This window comes from Dunckerocampus dactyliophorus, chromosome 21, assembly GCF_027744805.1.
Source record: "Dunckerocampus dactyliophorus isolate RoL2022-P2 chromosome 21, RoL_Ddac_1.1, whole genome shotgun sequence".
Lineage (NCBI taxonomy): Eukaryota > Metazoa > Chordata > Actinopteri > Syngnathiformes > Syngnathidae > Dunckerocampus > Dunckerocampus dactyliophorus.
The window spans coordinates 14176383-14195801 of record NC_072839.1 but is presented as its reverse complement, the minus strand read 5'-3'; the positions used below and the strand labels follow the sequence as shown (position 1 = coordinate 14195801).

At 43.0% G+C, this 19419-nt stretch overlaps 1 protein-coding gene across 1 annotated transcript in view; it reads right to left on the bottom strand.

The window, feature by feature from the left end:
• Positions 1–19419, bottom strand: part of LOC129174305 (cadherin-12-like) — a 100096-nt gene that overhangs the window by 26626 nt on the left and 54051 nt on the right. The window contains exons 4-6 of the mRNA XM_054766166.1: positions 14405–14524; positions 12899–13066; positions 9534–9721 (exon numbers count right to left, since the gene is read on the bottom strand). Of these exons, the coding sequence (XP_054622141.1) occupies positions 9534–9721; positions 12899–13066; positions 14405–14524 (476 nt within the window). The remainder of the gene's footprint in view (positions 1–9533; positions 9722–12898; positions 13067–14404; positions 14525–19419) is intronic.

The following is a 19419-nucleotide window of genomic DNA, read 5'->3' as shown; positions in this document are numbered from 1 at the left end:
TGCAAAACACAGGAAAATGTTGAAAGTGTCATAAGCGCCGCGGCATTAAATCTGTTTAAGCACCGCATTATATATTTACAAAGACACTTATGAATCATTAACAAACCCCCCGGGATGACTTGTCACCCGTGTTACACCGCATATGCAGTAGGAACTGTGAACGTACACCTCTTCATAGCACAGGGAAGCTAAATGCTAATAGACAAAGTCGTACTATGTTCAGAATGACCGGAAAATGTCATACAGTGTGATGCTACACGTACAGGTCATACAATGTTTGGTTTGGTCCTACGCACAGTTGGAGACAAGATTTGCAAAAGTTTTTACGTTCAAGTGGACGGCCAGCATGCTGATATCATGATATCAAGGCTGTTACGTGCCTGTGTCTCCTAATTGTTAGCATGAGCATTCGCAATGGATGCATCCCGATTTGATCAACAATCGCCAACGGTTTCTGATGTGCTTTATCGATGGACTTTGCGAGGACTATCTTGGACTTTGTTGCCAAAGTCAGCAGACAAGCTAACGGCTAATAGGCAACGCTCCTGGGGCGTTGCCTATAAGCTGTACCGTGTGATGCTACACGTACAGGTCGTACAGTGTTCGGATTGGTCGGGCACACAGTTGAAGACTCCCAAACTCTTAACCTTCTTTCTTCCGTGACTGTTCCTGCACAAAGTGAACAAACCGCTTCTGTTTGTTGTTCACGTCAGCTTTCACAGTGGACAAATTTGCAGTGAGCAAGTTTCGGAAACTACTGACCATCGAGAGATTTTTCCAAAAAGGCCAAAACAAATGGAAATCAGCCCACTTCAAGTCCCAACGTCACCTCTTGGCCCTCCCATGCGGCACATAGCACATAAAGACACTCTGACACTTCCTACTCCTGGCGAGGTGTTATTTTTTTCCAGGCAGCAGAGTGGATCCCCTGCCGCTGCGAGGTATTGTTTCCTCTCCCCGCCTTTGGCTGCTAGCCTCCGATCACAGCGGGGCTGGAAATAGCTCGCTTCGCCTCCCACTGAAGCCTTCAGCGCTGTAATCAATAGATTAATTCCCATGCGCTGTCTGTGTGGGCGAAGAGCCGACGCTGGCTATGATGCCACTGGATGAGCTTGAGACGCTATCAGGTGTCATTAACTGGCAACCGTTCCCAAACCTTCCCTACAGGAAACACACGGTTTACCCCTAATGGGCGGATATCCCCGTTAATGATCATAACAACATTAGAACAATTACCATGACCTTCAAACCAGTCGCAGTATTAGTAGTGTGCTCCAAAGTGAACCACTATACAGTACGGCCAACTCTTCATCTCTTCATCCATGAAAGTGTCTTATGTCAGGCAGAAAAACATCGAAAGGTGCTTTCCAAGCCTTCAAATGGAATGACTCAACGCTTCAAGACGCATTTCATTTGTCTAAATGTTCCAAATATTATGTACAAAACCAATAAACATGAGAGGGCTACCTTTAATCCTCTCAAAAAAATACCAGACCACATCATCTGCAAATGAAAAGCACGACATGAATAAGCTTTTTTTTTTTTTTTTTTTTTTTTTTAATTGAGCTGCACTTGCAGGATTTTGGTTGTGGAACCAGACAATTGCATGCTCCCAGCTTTGTGCGAGCAGTTTGGGGAAGGCTGGTTTCTGGTCCCGGCGCCCACAAGGCATGCTTGGTTCAACACCAGTGACCTGTGATGTCACAAATGGACCAAATTCCAACAGACAATTCTACCCAGAAATATACGTGTGTGTGTGTGTGTGTGTGTGTGTGTGTGTGTGTGTGTATATATATATATATATATATATATATATATATATATATATATATATATATATATATATATATATATATATGACCCATTACTAAGAGAGAGAGCAGGGAGGTCCAAACTGCAGCCATTGGGACATTCTAAAAAACATTATTTATGTTTTTATAAAAAAAAACAGCAGCAATTTTACGAGAATAAAGTCCAAATATTAAGAGAAAAACTGAAAAAAGAAATGACAAAAAGTTGTACTTTTACGAGAATTTAAAAAAAAATGTCATTTTAGTCGCATAAAGTTGAAAAATGAAAGAAAGATGTTATTTATTTTGAAGTCGTAATATAATGAAAAACAAAACAACAAAAAAGTAGTAATTTTTAAAAAATTATGTTGCAGAAAAAGTTAGGTTACAAAAATAAAGTCCAAATATTATGGGAATAAAAAAAGAAAAAGAAAAAAATTTAATTTTATGAGAATAAAGTTAAAATATTAAGAGAAAAAAAAACAAGAAAAAGTCACAATTTTCATAAACTCGTATTGTTAGGACAAATAACACCTTTTTTGTAGCAAAGGTCTGAAATAGTAACGTTTATTTTTAAGTCGTAATATTATAAGAAACAAACAAAACAAAATAAAATAGTAATTTTTGGAAAATTAGGTTTGGAGAAAAGTTATGGGAATAAAGTCAAAATATGATAGGAATAAAGTCATAATCATTTAATAAGGTTATTTAAAAGGAAACTTGATATCTTTGGAAAATTAAACAAAATCAAACAAAAAAACAACAGCAAAAATGGGGAAAAAAGAGCGCAGTTCATGCTAACATGTTTTCTCACTGATATCACAAAGCTGGAAATATATACACAGTAACTTCCAAGCATATCACATGCCTTGCATTGCCTTACAACATGTCAAAGTGGCGCTTGCATTGTTTCATTTTTACTACGTGTCCGTTGCTGGAAAAGGTTTTTACACCCCTGACACAGAGTGTCAGGAATGGCCTTTTAAATATCCAAATATTTCAATTTAAGTCCTGAATCCAACACAACTCTTGGTATTTGTTAGTAAATGTGATTGTGGGACCCCTAGTGGCAATAAACTGCATTTGTGTGAGTTGTATTCCCTTACTTCCCTCTTGAGGGGGCGGAGGGTAACGCTTGGTTTGTGCCTGCACCATCCATCATGTCCAAATTCACTAAAGTGAAATAACGCCACGCTGCTTCCCACGGGCTCAGTGAGGACGCGGAGGGCGGGGGTGCGAAGGCGGCAACGGCGTCAGGGCTGCTTAATGTGCGTTTATGAGAATACTCAGTGAGGCCTCTGACGACTGTCGGACGTATTGCAGTGTCTGCAAATGTTTGGCTGCTCCAGAAACGGCGAAGCGCACAAAAAACGACGGTGCTGGCCGTTGCAGCCCACGCGCGAAGCCGCCCCAGGTGTGCAGGAAGTTGCACAAGTGCTCCCACTCGGGCACACATGCAGAGATGCTCACTCTCCACCTGCGTTGATGATCTCAGTCCAAATGCAACACGTGCACTTCAGTCCTGTTTGTTGTGGCCCCCATTGAGCTTCGGTGGAAGGGGGAAAGTGTTGCAGGGATTAAGCATAGCGGGACACCTAATCAGCCTTTGTGATGCAGAAAAAGAGAACATTTGAATGTGTTTTTAATAGCGCTGCGATTTGTAACTGTTCATTTCACAATGAATTCCAAGTGAATAGCAGCTTGTTGAAGGCAGAATGAAACAAAACATACGGGCACAAAGCGGATGTGCTTGAACTTCACTGTCTTGTCAAATGTTTGTTGCGATCTTATCATTTAGTCATATCATCCGTATGAGTTTGTTTATTTGTTTTTATGCTACACTCGGGCTGTCACAAGATCTCGTGTTGCAAGATCTCGTGAAATTAAAACATGACAAGATTTCTCATTAAGAAAAAAACGGAGTTAATTTTGCCGGGCTCCATATTTTGTCATGTGCATGCTCACCTCTCGCCTCCGAACAGGCAGGAAGAGGATTCACTCTGTGCATTGGTTCAGCACCTAAAGCTTCATAGAACAAAGCCGTTCTATAGAACAACAGAGTGAGACCTCCTGTCAATGATACAGTTGCTTTGTCTCTGGGGCGGGGCGGGGCGGGGCGGGGCGGGGCGGCGCGGCAGCGAGCAGTGCAGCAACGGAGCCTCGTGAGGAGCAAATGCCACAGCCCACATATATGAATATTCATAATGAGCAAGGTGAGCCCATTAACACGAACAAGCCAGTTTGCAGAATTTATTCAAAATTGGTGGCAAACAAACTTGCCCACCTCAAACATATCCACCCGACCCATCTGAGAAAAAAACCTCACATCAAGATGGAGAGCATTTTCAGAAAGGCTGCAAACGTTTGACAGACAGTACGACTGCCTGTGAGAAAATACATTCCACAAGCTGCAATTCCACACTTTTACCGAGTGAAAGATGACATAGTGAAGGAAATATTGCATTATTCTGACGTCATGATTATGATAGATTATGTTTATATTTTATCATAACATTTGTGGTGTATTTGTTCTCAATAAATGTTGACAATAATATCATTTTGGATTTTAAGATCTGCCAACTTGCCATTTCCATGGTTTTCTTGATAATGATCAAAATCACTTACCATAAGTTCTTACACCAATAGTCATGGCATTGTATTGCCAAAAAATGTACTCTTAACTATGTTTACACAATTTTACTATTAAACTTTATAGTCTATTTGACATTTAATTACAATTTTATGTTTTAAATAACTTTTTAAAAAATTAATTTAATAAAGTTAATTTTGTTTTCATACTATAATCAGAAAAATCAATAGTAAGTCAGTGATGAAGGATATCATTTATTTGATTTTATTTTGTTTTGTTTTATTTTTATAAAGTGCCACTTGACTCGAAGAGCACATTTCATGCAATTGCAAAAGTCAAATGTACTTTTTCGTTGTTTTCTGATGTAAGAATCTAAAATGTTGTCGAATGAACGTGTGCAATGCAAATTTTTGTTTCGCTTCCCTTTAACCCCCCCCCTTGCAAAATCGTCACCCCAGCGCACAGTAAAGAACGTATTAAAGTAAGCACGTGATCGGGCAGCTGCTCCGTGCAGCGTTCACATTTGAGCTCAAGCGAATCGAACCGCACCACAGTTCACTTGTTTGGTTCGGCTGATGGTGCCGACGCTCGACCAAATGAGTCGTACCAGCAGAGCAAACACACCAGACTTGGTTTTAGCCCAACCGACCATGACAAGTGTGACCAGCCTTATGGGGTCCCTGCTGGCTCATTTACTGCAAGGACAGAGTAGGATGAAGGTGTGAGTGAGCTGGAGATGAAGCCTTTATGAGCTGCTTGCTGTGTTCTGACCCGCCCACTGGATTGTCTTATTTGGGATTGGTGCAATATCCCCGGAGACGATCCTTCTCCTGTTCTCTCTTTTTTTCCCCTCTCTCCTTTGACTCGCGACACACACACATACACATACAGAGCGGCAGGCAGACAGCAGGAGAGCCACATTGTACACAGCAGAGTTTGGCACAGCCTAAATTAGAGACTGAGGAAGGTTGGCTATGATAAGAGGATCAGGCTGAGTAATGGGTTCAAAGGATGATCATCTGTTTCCCAGCCTGGCGATATAGGGGCGAAGGAGAAAAAAAGCAGGCATGAAGGAGGCTTGCACATCCCATCTGCTAAACATAAGATTACGTGAGACAATAGGTAAATCCGCCAAAAAAATTCCCAGGGAAGCGTGACGTACAGTACGAGGAAGGACACAAACCAACAACGGTGTCGTGAGGATGGCATCCGCTCTGTACGATTAAACCTTGTTTTTGTCCGGCTGCATGTTTATTTACCTCCTCCCAGAAGAGGAACGCGTGCAAGACGTTTCATGCAAATCTACTCCCCTGAGCCTTAACGGTAACAGCAGCCAGAGCTAAAAAAAAGTATTTGGTTCATTTAATCTCTGATTTTATTTTTTTTTTATGTACTATACTAATAATATCCCAATGATAATATCCCAATTTTCTGATTACGATGCCAAATACGTCCATGTTGTCAGCAAGTTGGGCTTTCTACAAACCTCCTTTTTGTCTGTTTTCATATTTACGGTACCTCCTCCCAGAAGCCTGAACCTCAAACGTGAATATGCAGCAATAGCTGAAAGAAAGTTAAAAATGATTTCAAAAGTGCTTTTGTAGTCTCATTTTAATTTAATTTAATTTCAATTGGTAGTGTGATTTTAGTTTCATTGTATTTATTTTTTAAATATACTGTATTGTGCAAATAATTTCCTAAAATTCATTCAAATATATTTCATTGAGTAAATGAATTTATAGTCTGATTTTCATTTAACTATAATTATTAAAAAATAATAATCTTATCCAAATGATGATCCAAATGAGTCCATTTTAATAGCAGGTTGTGCCTTCTAAACCTCACTTTTGTCCATTTGCATGTTTATCTACCTCCTCCTGGCAGAGTAAAGCGTCACAGACGTGCCGTGCAAATCTCCCCTGAGCCTTAAACCGGTAAAAAAAGTGTATTGTTTGAAGACGGCGTGTGTGGCATAATATTTGGAAGACATTTGAATATCTCCATTCCACAGTGCTGAATATCCAACAGTCACTGTCGTCTTACAGCTGCAAGAGTTTGGTGTTTGCCTGTTGGGGGGTTTTAGTCCATTTGTAAGTTCAAAGTAGTTCAGAGGTCGGAGATATTGGCCCAAAGGTGTTTGATGGGCTTCTTCCGCACCAAACCCACCCAAGCATGCCTCTGTGGACCTTGCTTTGTGCTCCCATCCCTCCCTTCCCTCTCCATGGTGTGAAAGGCAGGCTCTCTTCTCCTTCAATTGGAGCAGTAATGACATTTATGATGGAGCGAGAGGACCGCGCTCGCCTCGCCCGGACCGAGGCTGGCTTTAGTGAAATGAAGTCTTTAATTAATGGCAGGATGGATGAAAAGACTCCTCGCCTCAATGCTGTCAATTGCACTGACTGGAGGAGCTTAAACGAGGCTCATCAGGGATCAATAGCAATGATCCGACACCGTCTTTCCTCACACCCACGGAATACTCCCATAGACGGGAAGAAAAATTCATGTTTTAGACACACAAAAAAAGTCATTTTCTCCCCAGTTCATCCGCGTGGAACCTTACTACTTTTTATCCGATAACCCAATTCCCAGATAAGAAGGCTGGGGAAAGTACATTTTTGCTGATGTCATCCATTTTTCCAGCAGAATGTTGACTCCACAGTTCTATTTTTACAAGAATGTTCACCAGCGAGAGGGGTAAAGTTTCTGTATTATCCGGAAATCTGAGCATGGGGAGCAGCTTGTTGGACCAAGGATCATTGATCAGGTGACTGATGGAAAAGGGGAAACAGTTACAGCGCCCTCTATGGGTTGTGGTCCAAAAGACTGGGATGCATGTCATACAGTTTTATCATTTATCTTATGTGCAATTACTGTAAATTCCGGTGTATAAGCCACTATTTCTTTCTTAAACTTTGAACCCTGCAGATTTTCCAGTGGTGTGGCTAAATTCTAATCTTGTGACATCTCCTTTACTTCAGAACTACTACGAATTGTTTAAATACCGTGCCGCTTGCGAATCAGTCAGGAAATGGTAGCTCTTTCTTTAGCAGGAGCCAATCATAAGCTGTCAATGCACTCACAACGAGCTTGTCAACCTATTGGAAATCGCAGGAGGTCAGTCACATAACAGTCTGACTCATGGTGTCATTTTACTAAGAACTAACTAAGATATGCACATTTGACTCATTATTGGCTTAAATTAAGTATTTTCAAGTATTAAAATGACTAAATGAACTAAAATGCAAATATAAGGCATTCAGAAGACGCATCCAAAGACATGTTGCGATATGTACTATTCTACAATGGTCACTAGGTGTCAGTAATGTTACATTGATGAGAAAATATCCACTACAGGAAGTACTGTACACAAACTGGAAGTATAAACGGAACAACAACAAGGAACTCTCTCAATGCTAACATAGGTAAGTCTATATTATGTCATATTTTCTGTTATTATGTCTACTATATTTGGTAATGCAAGCGTAAAGGTGTTATTTCATGTCTAGAGGGCTCTAACAATGTTAAAAGCCCGTATTTAGAAGGTTGTAAACAGCTTTTTTATGCTCTAACTACAAAATGATGAGTCCTACTTCAGGGAAATTCATGTATCATGGTCGGATCTGGAACCAATTAACTGCGCTAAATGAGGGCTTACTCTATTGGGGTCAATATTTTTTGTCCGAAAAACAATAGCAACACAGTAATGGTGCGTGTTTTGACAGGTTTGCACCCTTTTGTGTGCCGCTGTGGTACAAGAGTTCCACCATGGCGTGTCCTAAGGTTGTTCACGTGACTGCAGTGGGTCCTCCTTTCTTCTGGGAAGACTTTTTGCGAGATTTGGGAATGTGTCTGTGGGAATTGTTGTCAGAGGTCACTGATGTTGGACTAAATTTATCCAAGCAAGCCAAGCCAAGGCCTTTCCCCAAAGTGTTCCCACAAAGTCAGGAGCTCGCAATTCTTTAGTCCAATTCTTTCTTGGTGAATTACTTGATTAATAAGCGCGTGTGGATACCTTTTATCTGATTGGCATGAATGTATTCATCGCTACCTTCTATCGGCTATTTTTAGCCAGTGTATTTTTGAACATATAGGTTAATAACGTACATGTCCAATCGTGTTCTCCATGTTTAATAGATTCCAACTGGTTGCTCTATTTCGCACCCTAATTTGAGTCTTTCCTTTTGTGAAATGAGATGATAGACCTTGAAGGGGTTTATCCTGGCATAATTAATTCCTCTAATGTCGCTGCCACAACTTTAGTGCAAAGTTGTCCAAGTGAAATGGTGTCCCCCTCATCCTCCCGCCTCCCCATAAAATGCTATAGGTTAAAGTTGGCGCTGTGAAATAAATTGCTATGCGGATCAAAGCCGGCGCGAGCCAGCCAACGTCGACCTCTTGGGGTCAGCGTGCTCTTAATCAACTTAGCGGAGGAGAACATATGGCCTAGGAGATGAGCTCCTACATGCTGGGGCCTCGCTGGTGATCAGAGAGCAGAAACGCAGCATCTCTTTGAGGCACGGCGCCATGCAGAGATTCCAATGAAGGGCGTGGATTGACCTTAGCGGGGCGTATTTTCTGTTATTGGTCCTATTCTATGGAGTCAATAAAGACAAGCTGGGGGGGGGTTGTCCACAGCAGCCTTGACCCTCCAGGAAGAACATGTGATGCATGTACTGTATGTACACCAGCAATACATCTGTGGTTGTTTCTGCAGCAACATTGTTGTTGCCCCAAATGCTGATGTTTACTGGTAATACAATATGTATTTTATATTGAATACAGAGCATTGTAGTGCAGCTACAATATGCAAGCGTTCTCACTGGTCCATTGGGTACCGTTCATTGTGCTCCATGATGTCTGCATAGCAACGAGTGGCAAATTCATGACATGACCAAGTAAAAGAAATCGAGCAATTCTGTGAAGTCTGATATTGATTTTTGTTGGCGTTGGAGGGCACCAGGCGGTAAGAGGCACTGCTGCAGTCCTGGTATAAAAGCGCTTGGTGCCTCACCAATTTTTCAGTGGAAAGCAAAGATATAATTCCGTGTCAAACTTTAAAAATTGCACCTGCGGAAGTTTCGGAGAGCAGCATGCAGAGGCGTTTCAATGGCAGCTGAGGTTGGATTTGATGTCCTGGTTGGAGCACCACTTACCCGTTTGAGAATGATTATCCCCTCCTGGTTGTGGTCGTTGGTGGTGATGTCAAACATGGTGCCGCCGTCGCCCGGCACGATGGTGTACTCCACTTCGGCGTTTTTGCCCATGTCCAAGTCATGGGCTTTGATCCTCCCCACGGAGGAACCCACCGGTGAAGACTCGGGGACGCGCAAGTGGAAAAAACCTGCCAACAAACGGAGACGTTTTATTAAAATCTCCTCCTTGTTCTTTATGTGCTCGAGTGTCTAACGCCTTGGAGTGCAGCTTCTTATAAGTGTCTGGCTTAGTTGGCTTTAAGGTGATCAAATATGAACGTTTGCAAGGCTTTGCTTCTGCCAACAGGAGTCGTTGCTGAGGAATCTTCTGACAAACAAACCGACAAATTGAATTTTCGTGGATGGAAAAGACCTTTTTTCTAAGGATTCCAATTGACCCCCAAGAAAGATGGATTTGTGCGAAAACAAATGCACGGAAATGAGTAGAAATCTGTCGTTTTTGGGATTACATATACAGGTGGTCCTCGGGTTATGTAGGAGTTCTGTTCTTGGACTGTGATGTAAGTCAAGTTTTGGTGTAAGCCGGATCTTAAGTTGAACCACAGTTAACTCTTAAGTCACTCACACTGTCCACAGAACACATGAAGGATATAAAAGTTATCCATCCATCCATTGTTTTCTGCTCATCCGGGTCCGGGTCGCAGGGCCTGCTGTTTCTGACCACCTCTCTCCCGGGAGGGACATCGGTGCGTTCTCAGGCCAGCTGTGAGACATAATCTCTCCAGCGTGCCCTCGGTCTGCCCAGGGGCCTCCTCCCGGCTGGGCATGCCCGAATCACCTCACCAGGGAAACATCCAGGAGGGATCCGGACTAGATGCCGAGCCACCTCAACTGGTGTACGCTAATTAAACACTAAATACAAGCAGGAAATGAAACCCTAATAAAAATAAAAGACAAGGCACTAGCAATCTTTCCATTAGTTATCACTGTCGCTTTCATACGAGCAGATCCTTTAACTTGCTTATAGATTCTGTAGAAATCTGACAGTTATGTGTGGCATTAAAGAGCTTTGTAATTTCCAAATGTTTTTGAGCGTGACGTATGTCAGGACTGTGTGTGCAGAGGATGCTTGTTTTCGCAATAAAGACATTGTTGATCTGTTCTATAAACAATATAAAAAAATCATAAATTAATAAATACCCATATATCACATATACACATACAATTTTTTAATGCAATTTTTATATAAATTGTATTTAAAAATGGAAAAAAAATGATATATATTATTTATATGATATATAATATATACAGTAATCATTTTATATACACAGTATGCATAAATTATATAACATTGTATTAAAATATATTTACATATATATTTTAAAAAATTATATATATATTATACATTTGGTGAAAATGCTATATATATATATATATACACACACATATATATATTTCATACAAGTTTATATAAAATATTTACTGATGTTAATAATGTAAATAATGTTTTTGATATATTTGATGAAAATGTTATATATATATATAATTGTTTTTATACATTTGGTATAAATGCACTGAAAAAGTTTGAACACCAACCAAACTTATGGGAAAATCAGGCGCTTTGTACCACAGTGTAGGTATTGTAGTCCTTTTTTCATGTCCAATTGCTGCTAAAATAAAGACTGTAAAAGAAAGAATATTTGAAGCATGTACTGTAGTGTCATAAAAGCATGGAAAGACTGACACTAGGAAGTCATTAGAAGCTAATGTGTGAACATTTCCATCAGAGGCACCTCCGTACCAGCAGACCATTTGATCTGCTTCACTTGTTCCACATTCTCCTTTTCTTTTTAATGAACTCATGACTCATTTTTACAAGTAAGTTCAAGTCCTAATCATTTTTTTTTTTTAGCGAAAACTAGCTGACACCGGAAGTGTGTCAGCCACATCGGATGCTGCCATGTGCATATCACATGCATACGTTTCCAACACACACGTTTGTTATCCCTCAATTTGACCCCCATGTTGATCCAAGAAGCGAGAACGGGGATTCTGAGTGAATTTGGCTATTATGTCCTCAATAAATAATCAAGTATGTTCAAGGTTATGCATTGATTTTGGGCAGGTCCTGTCCTTTTTGACATTACATTCAAACAAGGAACCCAAAGTAGAAGTGCCCTTTCTGCTTCAGCTGTGGTCATGACTTGCCGGGGTTTAAACATCCTCAGCCGGGCACAGAGGCATCCATACGCAGCTCCAAACCTTTGTGCTGTGACTGAATTATGGAAATATCAATTTTCCTTTTCACAGCTTGCCTGTATTTACATTCCAGGGAGCTCAACAAGCAGTTGGCTCGCTGCAGAGGTTTGTGCTTTGCTGTCATATGCTGGCTGCTTTGCACAAAAACCTCACACATCAGTGACTTTACAGTTTTTGTTGATGATTGTGAGAAGGCAAATTCATCAGCTTTAACAGCCTATAAAATAAAAGGAAAATGAAAATAGTGGATAAGTACAGCGTCAGGTTGGAACGCAGTGACTCAGCCCCCACAGTGCATCGTGCTAAAACCTCATCTAAATATAGACGGATGCTCCAGAAGCAAAGAACAACGCCAATCCACGTTTATTTACCGGAGCTTGTCGGTGCAGCCATGCAAAAACAAGGCGACCTTTGTGCATCCACGACAAACAACACAATTATGTCTTTTACTGTGGCGGAAGCCGCAATAAATGCCACTATTTTTCATTTGTTGTCCAAAATCTAGCCTTGATGCCGGTATTTAAACAGTTTAAAAAGTGCTTTTAGTAAGCACTACTAGGAATACACCAATTTGTGTGTCTGTAGCTTTATTGCTAGTGCTCTGTTTGGCCACACCTCTCTGTGACCTTTTTACACAGTAACTCTGAGCTTGTTCAACGTGATACATGCCATGTATCACGTACAACAACGTAACATTAAGGAGTGGGACAGGGGGACACAAAACGTCACCTTCTTTGTCAAAATGCTGGCACTTGCAGCTCTCTTTTGCTCCATTTTTGTTTTATTGAGGTGCGAAACACTATTGAATTCAAGAAATAAAACAGGAGGGTGGTGTCCGTGTGGTGCCTCGCTATCACATTGTGCCATTGGGACGTCTTCGAAGGTAAAAGTAACTTTAAATGCTTTCATTGATCATTTATATGTATTCATATGCATTTCCAGTTGTTTTCTGCATGTAAAACTATAAAAACATGTTTTGTGTTAACGTTGTTGCCTTTCTGCAAAGGATTAATTGGTATTCTGTTGTTTCTTATGGAAAATTTGATTCGGTTAGAGTCAGACCTTCTGGAAGGATTTAAGGACGCTAACCAAAAGAGGACACTCACTTTTGGAGAACCTGGGCGGGTTGTCGTTGACGTCGCTGAGGGTGATGTTGACCGTGGTGGTCCCGGCCAGACCCCCCAGCTGGCCCCCCATGTCCTTGGCCTGGATTAAGACCTGGTACTGTTCCTTCACCTCTCTGTCCATGTTGGGTAAGGCCGTCTTTATCACCCCTGCGGCAGAGTGGTGTGAGACAAACACAAATTGAAAAATGTCAGATGTAAAGGCAGTCAAGAGAAACTGTTGACATCGAAATTTGTGGATGACACTAAAGATTCATGGATGGGTCAGTGCAAGGCTCTTATTACCCCACCCTACAAATGCAGGGACTCCAAATGTTTGAGTGCCAATATTTATATTCGAAGATAATTTACGCATGACCTTGCTTCCCTCCTTTGTTTTTTTGTCGACTGTTCATTTGTTCGACGTTGTGTTTGCGCAGATAGACGCTCACCCAGCATGGAGAAAACTTTCTCTCGCAGCGTGATTTTATGCTTGCAGCTGGCATCATTTTACCATCCAGGCTGAGTGTGCGCTCTGAGTGGCACAATCGGCGCCACCTTCCACCTGTGTCGTCTTCTGTGATACAGCATGTATGAAGCTATTCTTTCAATACACTGTGATCAGTTTAGATCCGTCAGGCGCCCCCAGTCTGCTGCCAATCCACCGTTATCCTGCAGCATTGATTGATTCCCCGCAGAGCGTTGGCGTAAATAACAAACAAATAGCAGCGTTAATGTTTCGGCGTAATTGTGTTTTGGTCAATTTCAACCTGCAGGCGTAAACAATCACTAAAGAAGCAAAGTCAGCAAAGTGGGGAGGTGATGAGACGTTTAACAACATCTGGCCAATCTAACATGTTATGTCGCTAGCATGCAATGGCAAAATAAGAGAAAAATAAGACAAAAACTGCAAGATGCAGTGCAAGTTCAGCATTGGAGGGTTGAGCGCGTTGGACCATCCAGTCCTCATCTGTCTTCTGCGTTTGTTTACCTGCACACCCAAGTCACCCAAAACTACTTCCAGGTGAACTTGGCGTACCAAAAATCATATCAGAAATTTTGCTTAGTATCCATGTTTTTATTTGATTTAATTAATAGATGTAAAATAAGAAAAACAAAACCAATTATGAAAAATCATGTTAACCTTTTTTGTGTGTGTTGAACAAATGGTAGGTAGATTGCTCGGGACAGATGACCTTCCATTTCGCTTTACAGTTTGCTTTTCCGAAATATTGGGGCTTTTTCTGAGAAAAGATGATATAGTTCTTTTTCCACCTCAAAAAGTGATACTGTTTTGCTACCTCCGTTTACCATCGCACTTTAGCTTTGAATATGAATGTACCACCAGTGGTCCTCGTACCACAGATCGAGAACCTAAGGCCGCACTTTTTAGGTTGCTTTAATGTCATCGCTATGCTGCTCACAGCCAGTAGGGGGCATATTTGCACTGCATCTGGAGATTGAATCGATTTCAGATTGGCGACACTGTGTGGAAGCTCTCAACCTTACCGGTTTTGGGGTCGACAGAGAAGTACGGCTGTCCATGCAGGATGCTGTACACCACTCTCGCGCTGTTCCCGTACGTGGGGTCATCAGCGTCGGTTGCCGTCACCTGCGTCACGTACGTCCCTGCGGAAAAGAGCGGGAAGACAAGCTAAGAAGACACTTAATTGTCTTAATTGTCTTAACTCCAGGCAAGAAAATCCAAAGTCGGGGGGCTTTATCGGGATGAACTGGCCTGACACTAATGAAGCATAAATCAGGAGCGGGGAACTGCAGCTAGCACGGAAACAAGATGCTCAGTGAGGATGGATGTGGCACACGTGGAGCCATTCATTCATTGCACAACAAAAAAATAAAGGTCCATGCCTGCCAATACTGCACGCATGGCGGACGTCCAAACAGCGTAATTACATGCTGGCTCCACCTTTGCTAACAGCATTATTTACCATGCATTTTCAATCAACTCATTCCAGTGCATGACGACTAAACAATCACTTTTAATCAACTTTTCCCCCCTCTTTGCAAGTCTTTTATGGAAGCATATGGCTGTCCGTGTAATTACATTTGGATTTGGATGGCTCGCCATAAACATGAGACCCTGACATGTTCATGCTCATTGAGAATTCCGCTAAGCTGACAGTAGCCCGTTTAAACTGGCTGTATTTTAAACAGGCTTTAGCCTCTGAGCAGATTGCAACAATGGCATTAAAACATTAGGTGAGGGAGATTAGCGTCTCAGTCCCGCCTAACAAAGACACACACGGGCACCCGGTGAGTCGGACGCCACTGTGTTGTGCGTGATAACTCGTTCACACCTTCTCAGCTTTGGCCTGAGGAGAGGACATCCACATGCAGTGGGTCCCATGGTCGCCTTTAAATAGAACGCGTTCACTGGCCAAGATTAGTCCTGACTGAGGTGAGACCAGTTGGATATACTCCAGTCATGATACAACAGTAATGATTCAACTCCTCGTGCGCAATATGTTAATTATAGGTGTGTTCACGAGACGAGACACTCCCCGAGTTCCAGCCCCACAGTCAAAGGCCAGCGTACCTTTAATCACTAATCACTCAAGGTTCGTTACTCCCACCAGTTATTAATGATAACCACCACCTTGCACAATGGAAATGAACAAGAATGACTTGAAATAAGACACAAAGTGAGAACCCACACTGTGCTTAATCTCTCTAAACTTCTGCAACTTTGACATATTATATAATTCATGTTTTGGCTCCTCCCACCAGTTATTACTGACAACCACCACTTAACACAATCATACATGAATGTACTCAAGTCCCTCGCTATGTAGACACGTCTCTCGCTACGTAGACACGTCCCTCGCTATGTAGACACGTCCCTCGCTATGTAGACACGTCCCTCGCTATGTAGACACGTCCCTCGCTATGTAGACACGTCCCTCGCTACGTAGACACGTCCCTCGCTACGTAGACACGTCCCTCGCTATGTAGACACGTCCCTCGCTATGTAGACACGTCCCTCGCTACGTAGACACGTCCCTCGCTACGTAGACACGTCCCTTGATATGTAGACACGTCCTTCGCTACGTAGACACGTCCCTCACTATGTAGACACGTCCCTCGCTATGTAGACACGTCCCTCGCTATGTAGACACGTCCCTCGCTACGTAGACATGTCCCTCGCTATGGAGACACGTCCCTCGCTATGTAGACACGTCCCTCGCTACGTAGACACGTCCCTCACTATGTAGACACGTCCCTCGCTACGTAGACACGTCCCTCGCTACGTAAACACGTCCCTCGCTATGTAGACACGTCCCTCGCTATGTAGACACGTCCCTCGCTATGTAGACACGTCCCTTGATATGTAGACACGTCCCTCGCTACGTAGACACGTCCCTCACTATGTAGACACGTCTCTCGCTATGTAGACACGTCCCTCGCTACGTAGACACGTCCCTCGCTATGTAGACACGTCCCTCGCTATGTAGACACGTCCCTCGCTACGTAGACACGTCCCTCGCTACGTAAACACGTCCCTCGCTATGTAGACACGTCCCTCGCTATGTAGACACGTCCCTCGCTATGTAGACACGTCCCTTGATATGTAGACACGTCCCTCGCTACGTAGACACGTCCCTCACTATGTAGACACGTCTCTCGCTATGTAGACACGTCCCTCGCTACGTAGACACGTCCCTCGCTATGTAGACACGTCCCTCGCTATGTAGACACGTCCCTCGCTACGTAGACACGTCCCTCGCTACGTAGACACGTCCCTCACTATGTAGACACGTCCCTCGCTACGTAGACACGTCCCTCGCTATGTAGACACGTCCCTCGCTACGTAGACATGTCCCTCGCTATGGAGACACGTCCCTCGCTATGTAGACACGTCCCTCGCTACGTAGACACGTCCCTCACTATGTAGACACGTCCCTCGCTACGTAGACACGTCCCTCGCTACGTAAACACGTCCCTCGCTATGTAGACATGTCCCTCGCTATGTAGACACGTCCCTCGCTATGTAGACATGTCCCTCGCTATGTAGACATGTCCCTCGCTATGTAGACACGTCCCTCGCTACGTAAACACGTCCCTCGCTATGTAGACATGTCCCTCGCTATGTAGACACGTCCCTCGCTACGTAGACACGTCGCTCGCTATGTAGACACGTCCCTCGCTACGTAGACACGTCCCTCGCTATGTAGACACGTCCCTCGCTATGTAGACATGTCCGATAATTTGTGCTGTCATTCCTCCCACCAGTTTTTATTGGCAAACGGCAACCTAGCACATTATAAATAAATAAGAATGACTCAAAATAAGCCACAAAGTGAAATCCCACGGTACACTCAATCTTTCATGCAAAATCACATGCACATTTGCTACTCTGACATGTCATATAATTCATGCTTTGGCTCCTCCCAGCAGTTATTCATGACCACCACCACCTCGCATAATCATAGGCATAGACACGGAACGACATGAAATAAGCCACAAGGTCAAAACCAATGGCATCCTCTATCGTTCAGGCACAAGCACATGCGTGTCATGCAGGTAAACTTGTCACATAATTTGTGCTGTCATTCCTCCCACCAGTTATTATTGACGACGGCAACCTAGCACAATATAAATAAGAATGCCAAAGTCAAAACCCACGGTACGTTTGATCTCTGGCGCAAAAGCACATGCGCGTTCGTTACTTTAACATGTTATATAAGTCACGCGTTCGCCCACCAGTTATCACTGCCACCTTGCATATAATAGACATAAACAGAAGGACTCGAAATAAGCAAATGTGATATAATAATTATATAATTCATGCAATTGTCCCTGCCAGTGATTCATGTTACTGACCACCACAGTCGGGATAAACTTCAAATAAGCCACAAATTCCAAAAAGTTGCAGTAAAACAGCGTTGTGTAAGGAAGCGATTGCTGTAATGACGCTGTGGAGTAGTGTGAGTGCACACAGGTGGCTATAAAATGTACATCACCACTCTCATGTTGAAACAATAGAAATGAAAAACACAAATGACCGTATAAGTAGGCAGGTTACACTCATTCCCATGGTGGTAAGCAACGATTACAGGGGGGCGGGACTGGAGGACGCCACCGACTGACAGAGAGCACGACCACCAGGAACAATCTGCCAGCGACCAAACTGTCACAGTGTCGAGAAAATTGGAACTTGAATTTTACATACGTGCTCCAGTTTGTAATCAAGCATACCATTGAGGCTAAATGATCTGCCTCATGAAGCCCACACGTCTCAATGTGAAGCAGCCAATCAGTGCAAAAGATATTTCAATAAGAAGAAATATCCTCCAAACTGTTGGAAAAAAAAAAAACATGATCGTAAATCTATCTGATGTTTGAGGTCTAATCTGAGTTTTAGCTAATTAGCAATCTGTCAATCATTTCATTAATAATCTTCAGTCAATCTGTGAGCACTTGTTGCCATGGTCACGCTGATCGACTCAGGCTGTGTTGCACCGTCCCCTACACCCCTCCCCCCTCGCTCTGGTTTGTGGCGCTCCGAGGGCGTCATTGCCATTCTGATCAAGAGGAAGTATTCTTCCAGCGAATTACCTTGATCTGCTCTTCTGGGAATACGCCGCAAATAGCTGGGCTCTCTTAAATGTCAGAAAACTGCGGGGCGAGGCGGTTTTGCCCTCTGGTTGTAGCTCACCTGCGATGCCCCTTGAACGCAGTTTACAGATCAGGAGGGAAAGACAAAGATAAAGAACCTTTCGCTGTACTTCGCTGTACCTCTGAAAATCCATCTAAGTCGAGATGAGAGCAGATAGCCTTTGAGGTCAGGAGTGAGCAACTTACTGTACAACCCACTTGACTTGCAAACATGATGATCATACTGTAGTCTCCACTGAGCGACACGTTTTCCCAGATTTCTCACTTCAGAGCACCAATTCTCAACTAGTGGGTCGCCACCCCAAAGTTAGTTGTGACCCTTTCTGGGTGGGTTCCAAACATCTTCACTACAACTTTGTGGTGCTGCTTTCTGGTGTAATTAATGCTTTTGCTCCTCCCACCAATTGACAATGATAACCACCACCTTGCACAGTGGAAATATACAGAACAACTTGAAATAATCCACAAAGTCAAAGTCCACGGTACGCACAATTGCTCACCCACAAGCAAATGTCAGGTAATTACTGCTCTCTCCTCGCACCAGTTATTAAGGTCCCCTTGCTTGCAAAATGACCTGAAATAAGTCAAAACCCACAGTACACGCCAATCACTTATACACAAACACACGTAAGCTGGCTTTGTACACCTGTCAGATGATTAGTGCAATCACTCCTACTGCCACTTAATAATATTGACACCCAACCAAGGCAGACAGCACCTTTAGCTTGTTGCTCGCAGGGCAAGTTGGTATTTCAGGGACTGGGTTCAGCATGGGTGCACGCCTGAGAGCGGAGAGGCGTACAGACACGTTCAGGGGTCAAAATGCGTGCCTGTCGGCAGTTCGGGCCCCCTAGTGATAATGCATTTCATTTTGCTGATATTTTCGG